The following is a 14447-nucleotide window of genomic DNA, read 5'->3' as shown; positions in this document are numbered from 1 at the left end:
CACTTTGGCATTCACGTATGCGCATTGCGAGGTGGTCTTGCCTCCCACGCGCATCCGTGTGGTGTGGTGGGGCCCGCTTCCGCGTGCTGGTCTGATTCACGGGGAGCTGGGCGCTTCTGGCAGCTCTGGCGAACTCAGCTAATCGCCCTTCTCCCCTGTGTCGCTGAGACGGTCCAGCCTACGCCCTCCCCCCCCCCCCCCCCCCCCCGCTATTGGAGGTTGTCCCTCGCTATACTCATGTCAGCGTTGTTGCTGGTAGACCTGTGATTCCTACTTGCGAGCAGCTCCTTCCAGCCGGCGTTGACTGAGCCCAGGGCCGACGCCGGCGCCGTGTGGAGCAGTGCGCGCCGCCGGCCTCCCGTCCCCCGCCTGACGTCCGTCCGTGCTGTTGCAGCGGCGCCGGCCGGCCGGGCGCGCCTCTGTCGCCGCGCGCCGCCGGCCGCAGCGCGCCCTTCACGCGCAACATCGTGAGTCGCTCGACGTTCCACTCGGGCCAGACGCGCGCCGCCGGCCACCGGCCGGCCGGGGTCAGCCCGCACCACGACACCAACCGCACCTCGTTCTTCTCCAAGCTCTCGTCCAAGTTCGCCAAGCGGTACGTGCAGGAGGGCGGGCGGGGAGTTCGGGCGGAGATCTGTTCGGCTTTGATCGGGAGTGCGCGCCCTCGTGGTCGGATTGGGGTTGTGCTTTGAATGGAGCAGTGGTTCGTTTGCCGTCGTTTTCGCGGTGGGGATGATAGGAATCGGGAATTGCATCACGGGATCACAGGGATCACGGTGATGGATGACAGATCGGATCCACCGCCGACTCGCGTTGTCCTCGACGCCAACGAAACCGGGGATTGTCGCACCACCTCCGCGCAGTGTGGCTTCTGTTGGCGAACCGCTTTAATTACCTCGCCCGCTCGTTAGCTATTGCGCCAGCGACGGTCGGATTCGGGCCAGAGACGTGACGCTGCTGCTAATTGGTCGGCCTGGGGACAGCAGAACGGGGCGCTTCAAGCACGGCCGAGGCGTTGGGATGAATCAAAATTGGACTCTCAGGCATCGTGTCCTGTGACCGGGGCCGGCGGACGCTGCTGGGTGTGTTCGGAGTTCGCGCCGGGAATGTGTTTGAAGCATACCGAGCTGGTACCGACCGGAGCGCCTTTCGGTAAAGGAGAGTGGGTAGTCCGGGCTCGTGTGGCATCTGTGGAGCCCGCTCACTGGACTGACAGCGATGGACCATTGCGGTGGTGACGGCGGTACTGACACTTTCTCGATGCGAGCCAACGCCGCCGGCATGCAGGGGCGATGACTGGCCGAGTTGTGAGCGGGTTATATTTAAATGGGATTTCTGATCTGCAGGCTGTTCTATCCGTATGTCATACCCTGTTGTTCTCGACACTCTACAGGAACGTTTGGCCGCTGCTGTTTGTTGATGAGTTTGAGATCCAGTTTATTTATCCTTTGACATCGGTTGTCCCTATCAGTGGTTCCTTCTGAAATATCGCCAATTTTGTTCCTTTGGGTTTTAGTTCGTAAACTAATTGTCAGTATGTTTTTGCTAACGCCTTCATCAACAGCAACCCACTAAATCGGCAGGCACACTTGAGCGCAACTAGGCACCAGTCGTCATTGTTCTGGCCGCTCAAAACCTCGACATTTGCTCGAAAGACGGATTTAACCGTACCGGCTATCTTCATTCCGCGCCGTGATCCTCATATCCGGTCATGAATGTGCAAAGCGCCTTTGTCGTGGGCGTCTCTAGATCGGCCCTCTCACAAATGCACGAACCCATCTGTGGGCGCTTCTGCACCGCGCCTCATGCCCAGCGTGTTCGAACTCTAGCGGCTCAGCTCGTTTAGCGTCCACTCCTGCCCAGCCGTTTAACGTCCGCTATTGTCCAGTCCGTCTAGCGTCCACTCCTGCCCAGCCGTTTAACGTCCACCCTTGTCCAGCCCGTCTAGCGTCCACTGCTGCCCAGGCCGTTTAACGTCCACCCTTGTCCAGCCCGTCTAGTGTACACTCCTGCCCAGCCGTTTAACGTCCGCTCTTGTCCAGCTCGTCCAGCGTCCACCCCTGCCCAGCCTGTTCAGAAGAGGGGCCGCCTCCGCGTACCTTGCACCTCGCTCTCGTCACCGCGCGTTGTGCCCCAGCCGGTGTCTGCCGGATAGCCAGTTACCGCCGCCGGCGCCTCTTCCGGCGCCGGCGTCGGCCCTGATTGGTCGGCTCGCCGGGGCCGGCATGACGCGGTCGCGGCGAGCCGAACTGGGACGGCGTGACCACAGAACGGCATCCTCGGCGGCTAATGGCGCTCCTGCGAGCGGACGCGAGCACTGCGGGGCGTTAGCGGACGGCAGTGGGCGTGGGCGGGCAAAACAACGCCCGCTGGCGGCAGTGGGCGTAAAAGCTTTTAGCGTAACCTCCGAATATAATAATGTTACAAAAAAAATAGGAGTGGGGTTTGCATACGTTCGTGTTCTCATGACTAGAAAAAGGAGATGAAGGAGGGATTTCGTGTGAGATTATTAACACAAAATAGAGCTCTTTGAGAGACTCGGGGTCTAATCTCGTGTTTACGCTGTCCTGGGGATCGCTCCTTCGTCTCCCCCGCGGCCTGTGTGATGGCCGGCAGCCGACTGGTGCCGCTGGATGGTATGGACGGCGACGAGCGGCACGGTGTGGCCTGTCGGCCGGCGAGCGGCTGACGCGCGGCGGACTCGTCGGCGCACCGCCCGCCTGGCCCGGCATCACCGCCTGTTTTTTTCAGCTTGGCTAACGGCTTCGTCTCTGTCTCATCCAGGGGCTGTGGCACTGCGTGTACTGACCACCTGTCTCTCTTTCTTTCTGCCCACCTCTAGACCGGGAGACGTTACCATGCCCACCCCTACCAGGCCGACCACTGACCGGTACGTGACTCGCCGTCTGCCTGTCTGTCCGTCTGTCTGTCTGTCGGGCTGTCTGTCTGTTCGCCTGTCTGCCTGCCCGTCCCGGCCGTCTGCCCGCCTGTCTCGGCTGTCCCTCCGACGGTTCGTTTGCGGCTCGGCGGGCGCCTCGCTCCCCGTTGCGTCCGCTTCGCCGGCGCCGGTGTCGGCCGTTCATCGCTCCAGCCGCCAGCCGGCTCGCCGCGCGGGGTACTCTGGACCGCCGCCGCGGCCGCCGACCCTGCCGCCAGCGACGGCTTGCATGAGCGGGTCTCGCGCCGCCGTCGCCGCTGAGTCGCCGCGACACGCTCCGCTGTCGTCTGTGCCCGCTCGAAGTGGCACTCGCTCGCGCTCCACCCAGCGGGAAACATCGCGTGGACGGCTGCTCGGCGGTGCGCTGGAAACAGCGGTCAGCCGCGCAGCCGATGTGTTGGGCCAGCGCGGCTGGAACGGAGAAAACAGCCAGCAAACAGCCCCTGACCCCCCCCCCCCCCCTCCCACACACACACCTCCCGTCTCAGTCGGTCAGCATGGCTGTGTCGATCCGAAGCCAGCAGCGAGTCGCCGCTTCAGTATGCGTGCGGTTGAACGCCAACGCCAGCCTGATATGCTTGAAACCGGTTGTTGTTGTTTTTTCTCTCGCCGATGCCACGAGCGCGCAATGCGTCAAAATTCGGCAGCAGTGAAACCCATCACCGAGTGCGCGGATGCCAATCTGATATTGATGGCGGCTTTCTGGGGTGAGGGGGGCGGGCACGGGGTGGCACACAATGGGCATCACTCTCAGCGGGTTCGGCTCCGGCTCCGCCGGGCGCCGCCGTTGCGTGCCGGCTCGAGCGACCGCGTGCGCCGCCGCCTTTGATGTGGCGGCCGCGGCTGCCCGTCGCGCCCGCGCCGGCTTTGGCCGCCCGCCGGCCGTCGGTCATCACGTGTCGCCCGCGTATTGATCCCGTTCCCGTCGAGCTCTATCAAATCGGGTTTTGAGCGGCGCGAGGTGCTATCGTGTGATCGGCCGGCGGCGCCGCTCGCCGCCCGCCGCTCCCGGATGGCGGCTGAGCGCCGCCGCAGGACGGCCCGCGGATCGGCCGCCGCGGTAAGCCGGTGCGGCGAGGCCACCGCGCCAAATTGATTGTGGCGCTCCGGCTTACGCGGCCCTGGAGCCGGAATCAATGGGCCGGTCCAGGTCTGCGGCGGCCCGTTATTGTAACGAATGGGCGACGCCGCTGGCGGGCGGCGTCGCAGCTCGAGCGGTCGGGTCCTGACGCAGTGCTGGCGAGGGTGGGAGGTGACGGGCGCGCCCCCGACGCTACCCGCCGACCACGCGACGTGCACCAGCTGCCAGTGATGTCCGCAGGCGTCGTATGCAGACACGACTTTACGTATGCACGCCAGAGGGGCTTGCCGCCCACCCGGAAGTGAAGCCTGCCCGCTGTCCTGGAAGTGAAGCCCCGGCGCCGCGCTCTGAATGTGGGAACCGCGGGCCGGCGCGTCGTCTCGGGATCGCGGCCGCGCCTCCGCCTGGCTGCGGACCGCCGGCCCGATCCGGGTCCGGGGGTCGCTGGGCGGCAGCAGGGCCGACGCGCACCCCAGCCAGCACGGCTGCACCTGAGGAGATCAGGGACGGACATTCTGAATGAAAGCCCAGCGTTCGGAAATCTGGCGGATGGTTCTCTTTTAAGTTGTGCCGATGTGGTGGGGCTCATTGTAATATTACTTTTTCATTTCCTCACTACTCTAAGTTTTAAAGGACTTTCACCGGTGTCTCTCATTTCGTTTCGAATTATGACTTCGCGAGCGTTAAGTTCCACAGGAGCCTTTGGCACTTCAGATCGACGACGATGGGCTCTTGAGAGCCGCGGCCGGTCTCATACGGCACCCATAACACTCGAGCTCCAGCCAGGGGCGACCGAGGTCTTGATTGCACGTGAATCGTTGAAACTCGAACTGCGGCCATCATCGCAGATGTCACTGGATTGAACACGTATGAAATGTAATTCGGATAATGCGAAACAGATTTTGGAAAATACGCGTCCTGACCTGACTGCCCGTTCGACCATTCTCTGCGCCCCTCCCCCCCCCCTCCCCTAAACCGGTCATCGCCTAAGGTAGGGGGTTGTTGTTCAGATCTTTAATTTTACGGTGAACAGGCGTTATGGCCGAGTGGTTAGTCCTTCGGTTCCCACGTGAGAGAGAGGGGGGGGGGGGGGCGGGTTCGTACCTCGGTTGCGCGATGGCCACGGAGTACTAATGTAGCCTCTGCAGTCGGTTGTGCTCCACAGGAGGCTGGGCGACGACGTGCGCCGCATTCTCGTCTATAACAAAACTATTAAAAACAGGCTTGCCCAGAAAGCCATCAGTCAAAGGCTAAGCTGTAACTTATCCGGTTCCTAAAAACATCTCGTGTTTCCCACCCCAACGGAAAGACCTTTCGACGCCAGAAGTCAGCGGAAATACAAAAAGCATATTGCCTGACTAGCTGGAACGCTTTGTTTCCGTTGAGCCGACGTGTGTGCCGTGCGTCCTGGCGTTCTCAAGCCGTGATTGCTGCCGCCGTTGCCGCCGCCATCCATCTCGCATTCAGTTCTCCGTGACAAGTTCCTGCGGCCGCCGCCGCGTGGATGTTGCATTGTTAGCACGCCGGTGGGCCTTACCACAGATGAACCCTCCTTTATCCGGGATTCGGCGCGCGGACGATGAGGTAGAATATCGGGTGTCTTGACGAATGGTCCGGGACGTCCGCGCCGGGGCGGGGCGAGATGTCCGAGATGTGTGGGCGAGATGCCTGACGGATGCCGAGTGTTGGCGTGACAGACCCGGCCTGGAGGAACTCTGGCACCCGATTCAGACGGCCTCTGGTGGTAAGCGTGCTGATGTGCGTGAGCGGCACTCCTGGTTGCAAGGCTGGGGTGGGTCGTCTCCCTCGTGCCGGCGTTGTGTTCGCTGGCGTCGGGCGTCGTCGGCCGCCACCGTCTGTCTGATCACGCTTCTGCTCACCGCCAGGCACGGAGCGGACTCGCCAGTGCCGACCCCGACCCGGCCGGCTGTTGACCGGTACGTGTGGCCCGTGCGGCCGCTCTCACTCCTCCGCCGCCGCCGGCCCGGCCGACGGCCGACGGCCTGCGGGAATGCCGCGCCGCTGCGGTGCCGCGCTGTCCAGGCGGGTCTGGCAGCCCGGGACAGCCCGGCTGCCGTCGAGCCTGTCGCGGCGATCCGTGCCAGCTGTTGTCGGGGCGCGCGTCGGCTGTATGATGGCGCGCCGGTATGAACCGATGACGTGCTGAGAGTTGTTCTGTGAGCCGCGCGGACCGATGACGTCGGTGCTGATGACGCCACTGACATGCCGCAGGCCGGTGATGACGACGCCGATGACGGCCAGCAACGGCGAGCCGGAGCCGGTGAAGCCGCGCAGTCTGCGCTTCACCTGGAGCATGAAGACCACCTCGTCGCGCGACCCGCAGGAGATCATGGACGAGATCAGGAAGGTAGGCTGGCGTGGCGCCGTGGTACGCGGGCAGTGCTCCGCCGGCGGCGGCTCGGCCTGCCCCCCCCCCCCCCCCCTAATCCTGTCTAGGCCTGTCACGCGAAGGCAGCCCGTCGGGAGGAATAGTTTCGTGCAGTGAACTAAGGAACCCACGCACTTTCCGTGATTCACGCCGTGTAAACATGCATGTTGTCAGCGGATCAGTCTCGACCACCTGTTCAGTGGGAGTGGATTGCAAACATACCGACCGTGTCGGGTCGGTATGTTTGCTCGGTGCGGTATGCTTGGGCACGGGTTTGTAGTTTATGTTCTACGATTAGCTCGTGGCCGTTGCTGTTTGCCCGTGACCCGTGCGTACCTCCGCATTCTGGGCTTCGGCGCTCCCCGCGTACGCTCCCTCTGCCGTCGGCGGCGATGCGTGGTGCCTGCGTCCTTCTCTGTTGTCGCTCGTCTCGACGCGGCACTCGTTCACGTAACACTCCGGTAACCCACCCGCTGGCTGATGTAGCTCCTGTGCAGACGTCTCTCCGTCTGTGTCTCTCTGTCTCTCTCTCTCTCTCTGTCTCTCTAACTGTCCGTCTCCCGGCTGCGTGGCTCGGCTTGCTGGCGGCGCGCCTCTGTCTGTCCGCCCTGGCACCCGGCCGTCTGCGGCGTCCCCTGGCTTCGGCCTGTCTCGGCGGCGGCGGCGGCGGCGCGCGACAGTGTCTCGCCGTCTGGCACGCCTTTCTCTCTTCCCCAGCTCCAAAGCGAGAGACAGGCAAAGCGTGTGGAGCGGACCGGTCGGCCGCCAGGCAAGTGTTGCGTGCCGGGGTACACGGGTGGCCTGATCTCGCCTGACCTCACCCGACCTCTCCTGACCTCACCTTCCCTCACCGGGTGACCCGGCTGGGTTTGTCTGGCATGCGCTGGCTGGGGCGGCGGCGACGGGCGCTCGATGGCCGCCGCGCTGGGTGCAGGGTAGCCGCGTGCCGCGCGCAGCGCACGCCGCCGACCGGCGCCTGACCCCGCGTCGTGCCGCCAGGTGCTGGACGCCAACAGCTGTGACTACGACCAGCGCGAGAAGTTCCTGCTGCTGTGCGTGCACGGCGATCCGCGCACCGACTCGCTCGTCCAGTGGGAGATCGAGGTGTGCAAGCTGCCCCGCCTCTCGCTCAACGGCGTGCGCTTCAAGCGCATCTCGGGCACCTCCATCGGCTTCAAGAACATCGCCAGCAAGGTGGCCAACGAGCTGAAGCTGTGACCCGTGGAGGCGCCGCCGCCGCCGGAGCCGGGCCGGCCGGCGACGGCGACGGCGGCGCGCTGCTCGTGTCGGCCGGTGCCGCCGCCGCCGCGACGCCGCCACGCCCACTGAGCGCCGCGTCCCGCCCGTTGTTTTCCTTTTATATAATTGTTACGTCTATGTGGCGGCCGGCGGGCGGACGGACGGGCGGCCGGCGAGCGGACGCCGGCGGGCGTCTTCCGGGCGCGGCCCGCGGCCGCGGCTCAACTCCGGTGCAGCTACCTTCCGCGGGGCCGCGGGCGCGCCGCCCGCCGCACCGCGCCGCGTCGCGCCGCGGACAATCGGGGCTCGCGCAATCTGTGATCCGCTCCCCGCTGTGTGACGTGTCGTCCCCCCCCCCTCCTCCTCCCCCCCGAGGCGCGCGCGGGCGGGCGGCCCCCGCGTCGTGTCGTCGCTCTGTGGACCCGCGCGGCGCGGTTCGCGGACCGGGCCGAGATAATTCTAACATTTGTGGATGTATTTATTAGTATTACGTGCAACCATACCGCCGCCCGCCCCAGCAGCGCGCGCACGATTGTGCATTGATATCGGTTTATCATATTCATTCACCGACCGGCGTGCGCGAGGCGCCCGCCGTCCGCGCGGCGTCTGAGCGCTGTGTTTTTACGGTCAGGACCCGTGGAGGCATCGTTGCACAATGCTAGACGCTGTACATATGGGAGGGCGCGCGGCCGCTGCCGCGCGACCCGAGTGTGATACGCGATTGCCGAGAGAGAGAGAGAGGGGGAGAGAATGACGCGCTGTGCTGCAGAGAAGGAGCGCGCGGCGCGAGGCGAGGCGCCGACCGGGCGCGCCCGATTCCAGACTAAACCCGCCTAGTTACGTGCGAATTACCGACGCGGCGGCGCGACGGCCGACTGTGTTGGGTTTCTGTTATTTCTCTGTACAGAATGCTAATAGCTCTAAAATACATGTGATAAAAGGAGCCGCGGCCGACACTGTGGGGATCGGCGACGGAGCTGTGGGGACTGGCGAGAGGGGAGGGGATGCTGCCACCTGGGCGTGTTGGTGTACGCGTCAGCGTCGCGCACAACAAATTTTAAAAGCCCACTTGGACAGGCGGCGGCTGAGTACCTCGCCAACGCCTCTCGTGAAGGGAGACAAATGGCACTGCATCCAGCCAGGAGCTGGGCAGTCCCTGCCACCTGGTGCTGGGTTTAGTCCTGCGCCGTTTACAGGCAACGGTCATCAGCTTGAATAGCACAATCTATTAATATAATTAGTAATGAATAATACATGACTTTTAAGTTGATCTTTATTAATTGATATATCAGTCTCATGCAATCTGAAACACAATTGTGCCGTCGGTCTGAAATTAACGTCTGGAAGGCAGCAACACAATTTGACTGCATAGCAACGATTATGAACCACCGGCGTGTTCTATGTGCTGATGGTCATCGCGTAGGTGTAACCTGGTGGGTCAGATGTTGCGCACTTGCAGCGTTTTCTCAGCATCGGACTGCTTCATTGCAGCATCGCAGCTTCAGTATCTTATGACGAACGGGCGTGGCGGCGCATTGCGATGCCTTCCGTTCGTGAGCTGGCGCGCTCGCCGTACAGTAGCACCGCCGTGCCCACGGTCGGCACAGTCGCAGCGCGCCCAGCCGGCGCTCGTCCGTACGCCCCCGCGGGGGTGACGAGCCCGCCGGACACTCCGCCTCCCCTCGGCTGTCAGTCGAGCGTCGTCCAAGCCGGGAAGGTTCAGGGCGCGTCAGGAGCCGCGTCGACCTCGTCACGGCTCGGGACTCCACCGACGTCCTCGGGGACTGCGCTCCCGGACAAGCGCCCGGCGCGCTCCTGGTGCTCTTCTGTCATCGAGAGCTGGCGTGCACTGCTTGACATGGGGTAATGGTAGCCAGGGTAATCCCGCGTGCTTCCCAAGCGTGTTTTATCTACGGGTCACCGGCGAGCGGTTCCCGCCGGCTGACGTCAGGAGAGATGGCCGTCGGCTTACGGGGATCGTTAGCGCCGTTGTCTGGGACAAGGTCTCGCACGGCTGCTTTGAATGTTTGTTTTCTTATTGGTTGGCGGCGATTTTGTCAGCAGGGAAAGACGTGGGGCTTTGTACCGCAGCACGTACAAAACGACATAGCTTGACGCGACAAGATGTTGCTGTCTTGTATCATCGCTGCTGGTTCATCTTAGATCAGCTGTTACACTAACATCTATCAACAGGGCGCCAATCAGCAGTGGATGCGACTGGGAGACATGCGTAGTTCCAGTTGAGCTTGCCGTGCGCGCTCCCATTGTTCGCGCTGGCACGGGAAGCACTGACACTGTTCGTGCTGGGACGGGAGGTGGGAGGAGAAAGCATATCACGTGTGCTGAAGTAGCATGTGTTGAAAAGTATGACGCATGCAACAAAACTATGCCGCAGGCTTTATGTGCGGTTTACAGCCTAGGGCTATGGACGCGCGCCCGCCACGCTGAAGGGGAACGCCTGTGTGAACAGAGCTTACCACTGCAGTGACGCAGCGAGGGCACTCGCGACAAGAGGCGGCTCGTCCCTCGAGAGCGTGACCCCGACAGCCTCGTGACCCCGACCCCGTGACCTCGTGACCCTCGTGACCCCGACAGCGGCCGTCACGCCAAGCGACGGGTCTCGGCCGCGCCAGAGACGTCGACCAGCATTGTGGGTCAAGTATCAATGCTGGAGACTTCCGCCTTAGGCGCCCAGACACTGACTTCCAGGGATGGCCGGGTATCCTTCGTTGTACTCAAAGCACACTGCCAGTGCGGCGATGGCTCGGCATATATTGCGGACAAACGCAGAGCGAGGATGAACCTCAGACAAGCTGGCCGATCGCGTCACGCAGGCATGCCGTCACACCGCCACTGAAGGCACACGCGCCGTGCATTCATTATTGGGTGCGCTCACAATCATTTGGTGGATTCCACGAACTGTTAGGATTGTACGCAAGTAGCAACATTCGAGCACTAAAAATATCACAGTGCCTCATCCCAAAATATAAATTACTTAACAATCACAAACAAGGAGCACAAGCCACTTAACGGTGTACGAGTGTTTTAAAGCACAGAAAGTCAGCATAGTGATCGGTGCGGATGTCTTCCATAATTCATTTCCCTCTGGTACAAAAAAAAATCCAGTCACCAATCGCTGGATAACAAATTGCACGTGCACTAGGTGAGTTACAAGTGAAATAATAAATAACCTGTCAGTTACAACTTGCGACAAATCGAGGGGTGCAAGCGGATGGTCTGTGGGTGGCGATAATAAAGTTGCATGTGTGACGAAACGCCCCAAAAATATAAAGCTCAACACAGACCAGTTATACGTGCGATCACGAAAAACGCAGCTGTCATAACCGTGCTGCACATGGTTCAGGCAAGCCTAACAGACCATGCCCAGCTTAACAGCACACAATCCAGCCCAGAGACATGGCTCTATAGTCCACGCAGCCAACATCATGTGCTCTCCGTCTCCTCAATACTACCCTCAGGCGTCTCTCCCGCTGCCGGGTCCCTCCCCCTCACCCCGCACCAGCCATCGATCCTACTCCTCACGCCCCACACAGCATCCCCCCCCCCCCCCCCGCCTCCCCAAGGCGTCCGTTCATCTCATTCCTGACTGTCGGACTTGAGGCCAGAGCATCACAACTACCGGTCTTACTGTTCACGAGCCCCACAGACCCCCCCCCCCCCCTTCAGGCACCTGTCCACCTCACTCCTTACTGTCGGACTCGAAGCCAGCATCACAGCTATCGGTCTTACTACTCACGAGCCCCACAGACCCCCCCCCCCTTCAGGCACCTGTCCACCTCACTCCTGACTGTCGGACTCGAAGCTAGAGCATCAGCTATCGGTCTTACTGTTCACGAGCCCCACAGACCCCCCCCCCCTTCAGGCACCTGTCCACCCCACTCCTGACTGTCGGACTCGAAGCTAGAGCATCAGCTATCGGTCTTACTACTCACGAGCCCCACAGACCCCCCCCCCCTTCAGGCACCTGTCCACCTCACTCCTGACTGTCGGACTCGAAGCTAGAGCATCAGCTATCGGTCTTACTACTCACGAGCCCCACAGACCCCCCTCCAGGCGTCTGTCCACCTCACTCCTGACTGTCGGACTCGAAGCTAGAGCATCAGCTATCGGTCTTACTACTCACGAGCCCCACAGACCCCCCTCCAGGCGTCTGTCCACCTCACTCCTGACTGTCCGACTCGAAGCTCAGGCCCGGCTCGGCCGTCCGCTTCCGCGCCGATGGGTTGATGATGCTCCTGCCGGTCGGCCGCTTGGCCGGCGGCCGGTTTCTGACCCTGACCCGAGCCGACATTGGCTCGGCCCGGCGTGTCTCCGAGACAGCCGCGTCCGCCTGAACACGCAGAAACGACACTGTGTGAGGGGACACGCCGGCCACCAACACAGCGGCGCGGAGACAGGCGGCGGTGTGGTTCGCCACGGGGGAAGTCTGAATGAGTGCAACTACACTTCCAGTCGCACTGATAATGCCTTTTCACTTCAGAACATTAATGCTTCGTCTGATCGCATTTTGCATGGTAACCAACACACTACAGGCCATTTACCACCAAGACCGGAATGATGAATTGTGTGTTCATGAGTATCAAACAAGGACGTGAGCGCTTAAATCCGTGAGCTTGACACACAGAGCAGTCAAAATATGCTCCGATCTCAGACCTGTCCAAATTTTTCCAATCTTTGCAGTATTGCGACCCATGGTGACCCGAGCCCCACCCTCCAAACCCGCGTTACGCGCTGCACGGGGTCAGCGGACCTCTCCGCTTCTCACCTTCAACCTCTGGCGCGCCAGGGCCGTCACCAGGGCACAGGTCACCGCCAGTCGCCTGTCAGCCGGCGGCGGCGTATCCACGCTGACCTCTCGACCCGCCGCGTGTCGCAGTGTCACGGTCAGCGGGCTGGCCGTGACCCCCGCCGGCTGGAGGTCGGCCGGGTCAGCCGGATCAGTCTCACGTCGCTCCGCCAGCTGGCCTGTCTCCAGGTGGAAACAGCCCAGGGCGCTGTGGAACGCGCAAGGTCAGGGTCGTGCAGAGGTCGCGCGCGACGGGATAAGTAGGGTAACGGTGCTGGCTGTGGTAGCATCTAGTTCAAAAATCACAATTCTTTGCTGCAAATATTTTCTCTTTATGACCTTTAAAGCTCCAACAGCCCAACACGCACTCTCAAGACAAACATCCCAATTGCACGTAGCGTGGCTATCAGCTCCTGACAAGATCCATATCGTCTGTTCGTCCGACATCCGACTTTGTCTTCCACGCCTCCCGGTTCTTACACAATCCCTTATTTCCCGGGGGTATCGTCCCTGCCTTTACCCCACTTGGGATCCACTTGCTCGGATCCGGTACACGAGGAGCTCTTGATAAATCTTGATGTCCAGGTCATGGGCGGGAATCGCCATCCTGATTCAGCCGGGCACCCCCAGAGAGGTCACTGCAAACAGACAGGTGGGTGACACATTGATGTGAGCATCAGCTTCCCACTCAGGCTTTGCCGTGAAGGCGTGTGAGAGGAGATGGTGCTCCGCCAAAGTCATATGCAATGTCGTTATCTGTTTTCAGCTCCAGAGATGGCTGTGCTCCACTCACAACATCCGCGAGGTAAAATGTTGACGAAGAATGAAGCCGAATGTGGCACAACAGCATGCCACAAAGTTTCTAGTATTAACTGGTGAGGACTGACAACCAACCACTTCTTTATATGGCAGACAGACAGTGCCAAGACCCAGAGGGTGATGTGACATGGTGGCGCCGCCTATATGCCAATCATTGACATACAAACTGCCAAACTGTTTTGTGCTTGGCTGACATGGTGCAGCTGTTAAGCAGCATGCCACTCCAATGTTCTGACCGAGTGGCCCCTACATCATTGATTTCACCACCCTGCCTGCCAGCACCCACCCACAAAGCATCAGTTTGGGCAGCTATATCAAAGTTTGCACACCTGGGTACAAATCCCCTGTTAAGCCTGCGAACTGTGCACCTGACAATGCAAAAAAAAAATATGGAGGATTTCACACCCTGTAGTGACTTGCCCAAGTTCAAAAATCAGACAAAATGTTCACAAAGTACACTTTGTAAGTACACTATTTAGTAACATAATGATGGTGCATTTGCATACTCCTTTAAGTGCTTTACTAAGATACAGCTGAAGCAAGTTTGAAATAGCATGCATTGAATGCATGAAGGTAGCCCCTATTCAATTCACACTGCACTTTAAGAAGGAAAGTGACCACTTGCTGTGCTTTGCATTCAGCCTCAAACAACTATCCTGGGACATTATAGTGCCTGCTCTCAGAAAGCAAAGCAATGTAATCATGATGTATACTGCCACCTCTTTTATTTCAGAGAAATATGACAAATGTTAATTGCTGTGTAATGGTAATGAATGTGAGTCCCAAACAGGGCACATCATTTGGCCTAACTTCCATACAAAGGTTGGCTCGTGGCTGGCAAGCAGAGGCCGACCAGACCACAGTAGCTGTGCTGGTGTGTTACATGTAAAGCCCTCATCCTCTACAGTCCCATCTGGTAACAAAACAAAACAAAACAGAGGCAAAATTTCTGTTAAACTGGGCAGAAGCTCAGCAACTTAAAATGAATAGCAGCTCAGCAGCTTAAACTGAATGGCACCTCAGCAGCTTAAACTGAACAGCAGTTCAGCAGTTTAAACTAAACAGCAACTTAGGTGTTCTTTTCAGGGCATATGCAATATGCTTGGAATAGGTATTCTGTACACCAAAACTACAAATGGAAACCATTTTGAACATCTTTTTAAATATTAAAACT

At 60.2% G+C, this 14447-nt stretch overlaps 2 protein-coding genes across 6 annotated transcripts in view; one reads left to right on the top strand and one right to left on the bottom strand.

The window, feature by feature from the left end:
- LOC119102321 (MAP/microtubule affinity-regulating kinase 3) overlaps positions 1 to 8596 on the top strand; it is a 49300-nt gene extending 40704 nt beyond the window's left edge. For 3 of the 5 annotated variants that reach the window (XM_037225698.1, XM_037225691.1, XM_037225704.1), the window contains exons 11-15: positions 395 to 595; positions 2843 to 2890; positions 5906 to 5956; positions 6252 to 6387; positions 7408 to 8596. In XM_037225698.1, the coding sequence (XP_037081593.1) occupies positions 395 to 595; positions 2843 to 2890; positions 5906 to 5956; positions 6252 to 6387; positions 7408 to 7626 (655 nt within the window). In that variant the 3' untranslated portion in view covers positions 7627 to 8596. Of the gene's footprint in view, positions 1 to 394; positions 596 to 2842; positions 2891 to 5905; positions 5957 to 6251; positions 6388 to 7125; positions 7178 to 7407 lie in introns of all 5 variants that reach the window. The other 2 variants (XM_037225719.1, XM_037225711.1) reach the window with 2 other exon arrangements.
- Positions 8597 to 11641: 3045 nt separating this feature from the next.
- On the bottom strand, positions 11642 to 13153 carry LOC119111161 (uncharacterized). Its single transcript, XM_037234991.1, has 3 exons — positions 12975 to 13153; positions 12434 to 12662; positions 11642 to 11998 (listed from the first exon to the last, which is right to left on the bottom strand). Exons 1-3 carry the CDS (start codon positions 13058 to 13060, stop codon positions 11828 to 11830), a joined length of 486 nt encoding a protein of 161 aa, XP_037090886.1. The 5' UTR covers positions 13061 to 13153; the 3' UTR covers positions 11642 to 11827.
- Positions 13154 to 14447: the final 1294 nt, after the last annotated feature.

The sequence above is a fragment of the Pollicipes pollicipes genome, unplaced genomic scaffold (genome assembly GCF_011947565.3).
Source record: "Pollicipes pollicipes isolate AB1234 unplaced genomic scaffold, Ppol_2.1 Scaffold_2555;HRSCAF=2994_pilon_pilon_pilon, whole genome shotgun sequence".
In the NCBI taxonomy this organism is placed as follows: Eukaryota; Metazoa; Arthropoda; class Thecostraca; order Pollicipedomorpha; family Pollicipedidae; genus Pollicipes; species Pollicipes pollicipes.
This window is presented reverse-complemented; position numbering and strand designations above follow the sequence as displayed.

What these genes read in the sequence shown, in the direction of transcription:
- LOC119111161 (XM_037234991.1), bottom strand. Translation starts at nt 13,060, where the DNA reads ATGGCGATTCCCGCCCATGACCTGGACATCAAGATTTATCAAGAGCTC. An exon ending in GCAAGTGGATCCCAAGTGGG is followed by an intron (nt 12,663 to 12,974) that starts GTAAAGGCAGGG and finishes CGCGTTCCACAG; the next exon opens with CGCCCTGGGCTGTTTCCACC. An exon ending in TGGCGCGCCAGAGGTTGAAG is followed by an intron (nt 11,999 to 12,433) that starts GTGAGAAGCGGA and finishes CTGCGTGTTCAG; the next exon opens with GCGGACGCGGCTGTCTCGGA.